Source organism: Lipophrys pholis (assembly GCF_963383615.2).
Source record: "Lipophrys pholis genome assembly, chromosome: 20".
In the NCBI taxonomy this organism is placed as follows: Eukaryota; Metazoa; Chordata; class Actinopteri; order Blenniiformes; family Blenniidae; genus Lipophrys; species Lipophrys pholis.
Window position 1 is genome coordinate 14,400,155 of NC_137648.1, and position 10,353 is coordinate 14,410,507.

The 10,353-nt window shown below is 40.0% G+C and overlaps 1 protein-coding gene across 2 annotated transcripts; it reads left to right on the forward strand.

The window, feature by feature from the left end:
* The first annotated feature begins 892 nt into the window (after positions 1-892).
* Positions 893-7,373, forward strand: LOC308125610 (inositol monophosphatase 1-like). Of its 2 annotated transcripts, none has more exons than XM_080489493.1 (9): positions 893-1,254; positions 3,384-3,479; positions 4,404-4,543; positions 4,645-4,743; positions 5,180-5,225; positions 5,319-5,427; positions 5,515-5,623; positions 6,756-6,907; positions 7,103-7,373. In XM_080489493.1, exons 2-9 carry the CDS (start codon positions 3,417-3,419, stop codon positions 7,228-7,230), a joined length of 846 nt encoding a protein of 281 aa, XP_080345619.1. In that variant the 5' UTR covers positions 893-1,254; positions 3,384-3,416; the 3' UTR covers positions 7,231-7,373. The 2 variants fall into 2 exon arrangements, with proteins under 2 accessions (XP_080345619.1, XP_080345620.1); XM_080489494.1 differs by having other exon boundaries at positions 1,127-1,346.
* The last annotated feature ends 2,980 nt before the right edge of the window (positions 7,374-10,353 follow it).

Consider the following 10,353-nt stretch of genomic DNA (forward strand, 5'->3'; position numbering starts at 1 on the left):
TTACAATGAGAAGATGGTAGATGGAAAGATAAAAAAAAAGCCATATAAACTGTGAGACAGTCTTAAGACACACACATGCCATACAATTCTGATGAGCACCAGAAACAATGAGATCCTGGTCATGGACAGAGGTTTAGTGCTGATCGTGTAATGTGTTCGAGTGGAGCGACCTGGTCCTTCGACCGAGCTGAGAAGTCATAAAAGAGAAATCAAATGAGCAACTGAACACCCTGTTGGCAGCGAGCAAAATCTGAATGCATAATCAGAAAAATCTATTATTAACCTGATGAAGATTTCAGCAGGTCTTGAATTGCCTCTCAACCTGGACGAGTTTAATTAAAAACCCTAAAGCCTCGGCGCATGGACAGGACTAGGAGACCAGGGGGCAATGTTACCACATAAACCAAATATAAGACGTTAAAAAAACAAAACCAACAATGTTGAGATTAAACATCGAAGCACGTATCTGAGGATTTACCTTTATTAGTGGTGTACTGGGCTGAGGAGCAATTCAGTGTCAATTCCGTCAATTTGTTTGGAATTGAATATCAGTTATTGTTGCTTTTTTGTGCTGACTGTCTCATGATGGACAATTGTTTGGTAATGATTGTATCTCAACCGACACAACAACATAAATCTCCTTCACAAATCAACTTTTGTGATTTAGAAACACGTCAGATGTCATGAAGATGTTGTCAAAAAAGTTGTCGAACTTATTTTATTTTTTTCCAGCTTTGTGAAAACACACCTGCATGCACATGCAATCTGCCCTGACTCAACGGGGGACCCTTCAAACTGCTTTCCTCCACAGGAGAAAAAAAATAAAAACAGTGACAGGATATGAAGAGAAATCCCTTTAGCTACGAAAACTTTGTTTGTGAGGTCAGATCCTGTGTTGAAAAAAAAAAAAAAAAAAATCTATAATACCTGACTCGTGTTTGCATGTTCAGGTATGACAGTCATGTGCACAGCAGGTTTCTTGAACAGTTACACAGGAATATTTCCACTTCCTGAGTGGTTCCACCTCATACGATGTGGCATCATGTTGTTACAGGTCTGATTTTGAAAGGACAGGAAATTATCTTCTCTGGTTGCTGTGAAGAAGCAGGCGGGGCTAAGTACTTTTCCCACTTAGTTGAGCCAACAGTGTCGTTACCTAATCTCCCCCAATGAGACAATTTAAAGTTGAGCTTCCTACAAAAAGGGTGCAGTTGCATCTCGCGGATACCAGGTAGCAGTGTCTGAATCCACCAGGTAATGCTTGCTTTGATTATTTTCTCTGTGGAGAGTGGGCTCCTCTTGCGTGCAAACATCAGGAAGAATCCACACGATGTGTTGTGTGAAAGGTTGGTGCATGTATTGTACGAGCAGTGCCGGGGTCCAGTGAGTTCTCAGGCGCTGTCATGTCCGGAAGTAGAACTCAATGTTCTCTGCAGAGTAACTCACGTGCTGTCTTTACATACTGAAACTTTGAAAACAAAAGAAAACTGTTTTTTTTTTTTTTACAAAAAAAATTGTAGTAATTTCTCAGCACTGTGTATTTCCTGAGCAGCATGCTTTTAGTTCTAGGACAACAAACTTAGTTATGACTCAGTCCAGCTTGAAATGTTTGTTATAATGACTTAAACACAAAGATTATGTTATTTGCAAAATATAACCCATCAAAGCTGTGATGGACTGGTGACCTCTCCTGGGTGCGTCCTGCCTTTTGCAGCCTCCCAGCAGCTGAATTAAGATAGAATGATATAACAGACAGACAGATTGATGGATGGATTGGCCACACAAAAGTAACTAATTGACTTAGATTTATCCTTGCTCTCAAGGTGCAGTCTTCTGTCTGTGGCACCCTTTCAGCGATACTGGTAGAAGGAGACACCTCTCTGTATAGTTGTGACTGCAGCATCTATTTTAAAACACAGTGTCATTTCAATTTTGGTCCCTTATTTAGCATTTCTTTTTTTTGTTTTTTTAACAAAATATGCAGTGGATTTTGTCTCTAAGGCTTAAAGAGTATTTCTTATTACTGCAGACACAAGCAAAAAGCATGAGGAAGAGTCCTTACTGCAAAAATACAAGTGTCTAAAGTTTGGAGCGTCGTCTTCTGTGTTTTCAATTAGGCGAACCACTATCACCACCTAGACCTGAAACAAAATCTTGCCCCACCGAGTATTTACATGGAGAAATGCCACTGGAAACAAGAGAAAAGACGTGTCGTGTAGAAATTGCGTGATACAAAAATGAAGCAAATTCACTCTAAAATGTTCACATGATAGTGTTGCTTTCATTTTTGCTCTCTGTCACAGTATTTCTGGTTTTGTTTTTCTGTATTTTCTCACTGTCTGTTCCCATCTTGGTGTCAATGTGGTCCATTCCCGGTGATTTCTTCCCAACTCCCTGGCATTTCTTTGTTTTATTGCTTGTTTCCGAGAACTGCACTTGGGTAGTAGTCTTCCATTCATCCTCTGCCTGCTCTCCTCACGTCAAACCTGCGTCAAACCTTCTCATTCTTTTTGTCCGTGTTTAGCCCCACCCCTCATTGTTCCAACAGCAGCTCTCTTTTCCTCGCCTTTTTTTTCCTTCTATTTTGCATCTTGTCCATGTACTATTGAGTTTTTCCTCATGTACTCTGATTTGGTTCCATAGGTGTTGGTTAGTTTTTTTTCCTCCTTCCTGTAATTGTTGGCACTTGTATCCAGTCTTACATTCGTGCAGTGTAAAATCAATTGAAATAATAGACTAGAACACATTTTTATATTCCAGGCATACAATTTCAAGGCCGACATCAATAGTGCTAAAAGTCGAGTTATATTAACGCAATGTACAATATGAATCTATTATTGTACATGTGACCTAGAAATGTGGAGATTTCTCACAATTCCACACGTGATTGGAGCAGTTCTTAAACAGGACACGATGACTTGGCCTCCTTGAAATACAGCCTGCATTGAACACGCACTGCCTGATGATTTAGGAAGAGGTGTGCAGTCTGACAGGGTTACTGCGAGCCACACCCAGGGCAAGTTTGCTTTCATAAGGATCGCCCCACCAAAACTGAGAAGATGGATCACATGCGCTTTTATCCCGCAAGAAAAGAGGAAAAGAATTGTTTCTGATGCATCTCATTTCTTCGTGACGAATTTCAACCCAGAGTGCTGCATACTTGTTGGATACTTGTTGACTTAATGCTATAGAACACCGGCGCTGCAGGGGAAGTCTTACTTAAGTTCTGGTGGAAAAAAGACATGTGGTAATCGTACATACGTGTGGTAATATGCTGTCGTCCTCAGAAACATTGTGTCACACTTCCTGTGAATTACTGGTTTACATTCTTTAAACCTGTGTGAGTCACAGAATTCACCCGATTCTACTTGTTTTATTTACAGATCCTTCAACTCAAACCACACCACTGAAACAAAATGGCCGACCGCTGGCAGGAGGCTTACGACTTTGCCGTCGAAGTGGCAAGAAAAGCCGGGGCGGTACGTTCCTGATTGTTCTTCTGTGTTGACAATGTGAAGCGCAACATCCAGTACTAAGCCAATTGTTAAAGTGACTTTGTGACAGTTGATGAGTCACATATGAATTGGTGGGATAGAAGATAGAAATAAGTTGCCAATATTGTAAGAAACATATTTGGATAGTAAAATAGCATTTATTCCATTTTCCAAGTAGCACTATAAAATCACTTGAAGATCTAATATGGGGAAATGTTCTGTCAGCATACATTTATACATTTTGTGTTACTGAGAATCCAGGTACATGATTGGGTATCACCAATCAAAAATGCCTGGACACATAATTTGAATGTGTGAAAGGCTAATCAAAAGACATTCTACAGTTTATTAAAAAAAGATGTAATAGCTGAAGCCAATAATTCAAGAACACATAACTACAACTGCATTCGGTGGAGATAAAAATATTTATTTTGCAGGATCTGCTCATCAAAAATATGTACGGTGAATGTTATTATCATAGTACATTTTACTAATTCATTAATTTGTACTATGCTATTGTGGTATTGACAAGTTGTTGGCTTCATTACATTTAAAATGGATAAAATCACTGCATTTCTGACGTGTAATGCAATATTGGTGTTAATTATATAATATTATATGCTCCCCTCCCTCTCCCCCCAGCAGCAGGCCAGATCAAAAACATCAAATAAATGCATTTCAAAACCTTACAAAGTAAAGCGAAACTATCACCTTTGCTGCATTAAGAATGAAAATAATGCGATTAGTTCTAAACTAACTTTATTTGTCTCACACCAACTAATAGACATTAGTAGTCTGATAAACGTGTGTTCAGATGGAAATCGATTATTTTCTATGGCTGGCCCATGTGCTGATAACGGCCATTATGATAATAAAAGAAGGCTTTTCTTTCTTTTTTTTTTCAAACAGGAAATTAGAAAAGCAGGGGAGAGTGAAATAAGAGTCATGACAAAGAGCTCCACGGTGGACCTCGTGACCCAGACTGACCAGAGAGTGGAGAAAATCATATTCAGTGCCCTAAAATCGAAATTCACGGACGGCAGTCATCGGTGAGACCAAATGCCACGTATTTGAACGCAACATTTTAATCAAGAGTGTAATTTTAATGGTGGATAATCCATGTTGCTTTATTGCTTTTTGTGTGCTGCAGTTTCATTGGGGAGGAGTCCACAGTGGAGAGCTGTATGTTGACTGACAAGCCGACATGGATCATAGACCCAGTGGACGGCACCACCAACTTTGTCCATGGGTAAGATGCCGCTAAAAACAGTCTGACAACATCAAATAAACACAATTCATTTAGCTTTGATTGATCCTCCCAATAATATCATTCATTAAATATGTTTGGCATCATGGGCGACGTCGCATAAAAGTGAATACAGCAGTGGCTCTGCCTCCTCCTCATCTACTCACTTTACATCTTCAGAAAGTCTTCTAATATTGTTTCATACTAAATGTAAAATCGACCTGGTTTAGTAAAGCAGCTTTTTGGAATAACCTTTGGCCAGAGCTTCAGCTGTATCTCCCTGCTTATGCTAATCGATGTGAACTTCTTCCTCTCATCAGGTTTCTGTTTACAAAGAGGAATGATATTGATCTGTACTCCCCAAAAACAAGCATTAGAGGTTTTCTTTAAGGCTGTAATTGCACATTAATTTGATATACATTAACGGATTTCTTCACAGATTCCCATTTGTGGCTGTGTCCATTGCCTTTGCCGTCAACAAGGAGGTAAAGTCTGATGAAATGAAGCAGAAATCCGAATTTTGATTAAAGTAGTTCATACAAGAAGTTCATGAAGCTGGTTAAACATGTATCTTCCAGCTGGAGTTCGGCGTGGTGTACAGCTGCCTGGAGGACAAGATGTACAAAGCACGGAGGGGGAAAGGAGCTTTCTGTGACGACGAACAAATATTTGTGTCTGATGTCAAAGGTACAGTAAACACTGTTAATATCTAAGCTGTGTATCAAGCAGCGGTCAACACGCTGACAGTAACTTCTTGATATACTATCTTCGTAGAAATCAAAAAGTCCATCATCATCTCTGAGCATGGCACTGACCGGTCTCCAGAGAAAGTTAAAAAGATCTTCTCCACCATGCAAAGGATCCTCTGCATACCAGTGCATGGGTAAGTGCTCTTGCAATGCATTCTCTGTTCTTTTCTTTGTCCTCAGCAAAAACGGGGAGATAATTTATGAAGTCTTTTTGGTCGCAGGTTGGAGGTGATCAGCCTCTGGACCTGCTGAGGCCTCATGGAAGTCAGAGTTGCTTCCATAGATTGATTCAGCCCTAGTCAACAGCCTAATGACTATTTACAGGGCTTGAGTCGCCCTAGTTGGCTGGACTGACTTTTGGGGAGGCAGAGTGGTAGAAAGAATGAAATGCTCTAAAATCCTCTGGGTATTTGATATATAGACTCTGGACTTGTTGAACTCTGTTGGGTAACATCGACGGATGACATGGCAACTTGAATCCTGCTTGTGAACATTTCACCTTGGCCTTGACGCACCTTGGGATCAGAGTTCCGCCACTCCTCCGCCACACGCTAAGCAATAATCCAGTTCCTCTTCATTCAGGGCTGTAGGCAGGATTCTCCTTCTTTGACAAGGCTTTGTGTTCTGGCTTCCGTCGCTCTCGCTCCAGCGTTAATCCACCCCTTATGAAGCTCCTCCACCTTCTTGAATGGACTTCACCTGACAACAGCCTCATGCCTCTTCCTTACTTATGCGCCTTTTCCTCACACGCTTTTTGTCCTTCAATTCAACTCCTCAAGAATTTGCTTTCGTCTCACACATTGTGACCAGCAGCACTTTCACCTGTCATCCTCTGTGGCTTATTCTCCCGGTAAGAGATTTCATGGTGTGTCTCATAACTGTCAGGTCAACAGCCTCGGCCTTGATGGTGTGCACTGAAACTGATCTGGGTATTCATGGTATTCATACTGCAAAAATAGGGTTTTTCTTTTTCCAAACGAAGACATGAAAGATTCCACTATACTGAATCTATTTCTCTCTTTATCAGCATTAAGCCGTAGATACCATTTCAGTTCAGCATCTACAATACACAAAGTGATCAGAACAGCAGACAGTTTTGACGTTCTGAAGCATAAACACACCATGCAATCAAAGTCAAGTTTTGACGGCTTTAAAGAGCCAAAATGAATCATAATCCCGACGGTTTCAATAGGGTCCTCCTGCACTGTCAGTGCTCGGACCCTAATAAAGACTTTAACATTCTTGCTGTGTTTGCTTGTCTGGCAGGCTCCGTGGCTCAGGGACAGCTGCCACCAACATGTGCCTGGTGGCATGCGGGGCGGTGGAGGCCTTCTTCGAGATCGGCATCCACTGCTGGGACATTGCCGCTGGAGCCGTAATCGTGAGAGAGGCCGGAGGAGTACTTCTGGATGTTAACGGTGAGTAAGCTTTAAAAGCCTCCTTCGGTACCAAAATAACTGCTCCTTATGCACTTTATTTGGTTGCAAATAAGAACATCAAAGACGGAGTGGGGGAAGAAAGCGTAATGTGGCTTAAAGCTGGATTTTCTTTTTGAATACACAGATTGAATGTTAAGCCCCTTTTTAATAAAGGCTTTTTGTTTGACAACTTAGGGGGACCATTCGATTTGATGTCTCGAAGGATGGTTTCAGCAAACAACGACATTATTGCTAAACGGATCATCCAGGAAATCGAAATATTCGACGCGACAAGGGACGACGGTCAGCCACAGAAGACATAACAGCTGCAGCAGGCACGCGGCTTAAAAACAGCTGTATTAGTACAAACTCGCACGTAAAGCTTCTTTCCACTGAATATTCATATGCAGGAAAAGCTGAGTAGTTCACTGTATTTTGTCTGAATAAAATTTTGCAGTTATCTCCACTTATTACCCTCATTTGATTGCCTGTAGTGTATCTGCCTGCACCTTTTGCACAGCTGTCCGGACTTTTTATAGTTCTTCAATCTGCTGTACTAAAAGAGTCGCTCCTCTGGAGTTGCGTGAGAGCTCTGGGGGGCCCAGCATTAGCACTAATCTGGGGATTAGGGGGATGTCTTTTCCCTGATAAGGGTTAAACTATTATTTGATTAAAATACATTTCTTTTTCTTTTAGAACTGAAACTCAATAGAAAAAAAAAAATGAATTGATCAATGTTTAGTATACAACTATATATGCAACAGCCATGACAATCACAGTGTCTATAACAGGAATAACCAGAGATATGCAAATGAAAGCACTTCATTTTCTGCTCCCCTCTTTATTATCTATAGATTTGAACAGCAATTAAAATTATGCCAGAAACGTCAGGAAATCAAGCATTGAACAAAAATTGGCTACATAGCTTGGTACAAAATGGGTGCAGTATGTGTGTTGATCAATGGGATTAACTTAAATCCAACTATGTATTTACATTACATACATTTTGAAAGTTGCATTCTTTTTGACTTTTGAATAGTGTATGTGGTTCATGCTGGTGGGCTAAGCTTTACCCATATTTACTGAATTAATAGATTTCAGCCTTTCAAATTTGATTGACTATTATCTTCTAAGACATAAACATGAACAGATCCATATCATAGTCAAATTTATAGTGTATTTAAGTATTTGCTGCAATAAAAAAAAGTTTCAAAACTTTTATATATTCAATTTGTGATATTCCATCAACTTGTGTCCCTTTAATCATAAAGATACTTCAAATTTTCAGTTATCTGTATTCAAGACAATGTATATTTTAGAACCTAGTTTACAAATATGAGTGTAGAATATGCTGGAATCAGGCTGACTGAACAAGGTGATTTTTTTAGCTTTTTATCTCATGCTTTAAAATCAGTTGAAACAGACTGCGTCCATTTTACCCTAAAGGACTACTCCAACCCAAAACATGTCTTGTAAATGGGAAGACAATAAAAGTCTCATAATAATGTGTTTAATTTATAGGAGCTGGAGAAAACTTTTGTAATCAGCCTTTTAAAGATATTATTTCAGATTTCAAATTCTTATACATCAGCAAACTGTTCCATTATTTGGTGCTTCATTGACATCCAACCTCCTGTATGCCACCTCACTCTGATTTTAAAACACAGCACTCTGACTCCCACTCTACCATCAATTACTGACTAGATTTCTAATCTCTCCTCTTCTCTAAAATGAAATTATGCGAATGAAATGATTAAACTTTTGCGGGGGCGCCTATTATCAGGAGAGGCTACAGTCCTCGGGTCAGCGCTGAAATCACTTCATAAACACTGGGCCATGTCAAGTGTCACATAATTAACTTACTGTTAAGATCAGCTGTCGCCTGAGTGCCCTCTTACAGTTTACACCATTTATTACACAAGTATTATCCTTCACCACTAGAGGTCAATGATGCATCAGCAATTAGAGGGAAGCGCCACATGGCTCTTGTTTCAATTCAAGCCAGTATTTCTTAAAATCACTCAAAGTTGCATCAATAGATTTGGCTTTGACTGAACATAAACTCTCAATTATTGTCTTCATTTGCGAAAAAAAAAAAAAAAAACTGTTTTGAGGAATAATTATCCAATATCAGGCGAGTTTCTAATGTCTGTGGTGCACATTTGGTTTCCTCCTTCATCTGTAAATGTAGAAATGGCTTTGTGATTGGTTGTGCGGGGGTGGGGGCGGAGGGGGGGGGGGGGTGGACGGACAGATGTGGAAGAATCATGAGCGGAGTGAAAAGTAGCATCAGTGGCGACTGGGAACAACAAGGAATAACAGCGGGAACAACCGCAGCAACAATAACAGCAGGAGGTGGGCTGGGTGGCTGCTGGGGTGAAGGAGGGGGTCTATGAACATGTTTACGCTGCTGCCTTTGAAACATAAATAACTGCAGTTTCTGTGTATAATTATGCCCCTACACATCTGCCACCGCCGCAGTGTGTGATGAGGTTGTGTGATGATGATTATTCGTCAGTCTTTGAAAGGATGAATCATAATTCGCTTCCACTTTCCAGCATCAGATATGTAATGTCAGATGGGGTGTGTGTGTGTGTGTGTGTGTGTGTGTGTGTGTGTGTGTGTGTGTGTGTGTGTGTGTGTGTGTGTGTGTGTGTGTGTGTGTGTGTGTGTGTGTGTGTGTGTGTGTGTGGAGGGGGACAAGGAAGAATTGTGTGTTGCGGGCGAGAGGGAAAAATCGTTGCAAACACAAAACATCTTAACATTTGCTTGAACTTACCCAGATGGTTGGAATTTGCCTTGTAGGGTAGTATAGTAAATGCCACGGAGGTCAGGCAGCCACATGCAAGCTCATAAAAGTCAATTTAACATATTTACTCAACACCATCACTTTTTCTTCTGTTATTTTTCCGGCAAATATCACTTACATGGCAATTTAAGGACTTTTAAGCGATTGATAATGAAACCTGGTTTGCATTCAGCTCCATCTGAAGCTGTGCGTTCCTCTAAAGTGTCTACACAGACAAAATACTGCTTACTTCAAGGTCTCAACTTTCACACTAAAGAGATATACGAGGAGTAGGTATACTTTGAATAAAAAGTGGCGTCTAATAATATTCGAATCAAACACATTTACATGTGTTTTCACAGTGAGATGACATTTGTGCCTCCATAATTAAACACTAATGCACAAGAATATTCAAGAAAAGAATGCCTATATAACACGCTCATAAATAGACATCGGGACATTTCAGTTTTATTAGCATTTTAACATTTATAACTGTAAGCAGAATGTTAATGATGACGGATTAACAATGAAATACACCAAATCTACAAACAAACACTTTTTAAAACTGCATTGGTTACTGTCCATTCATCCTTTCATTCGCATAAAGATTAATGAGATAGCTATTCATACATCTGCTTCTCTTTATGATGAAGCGTGT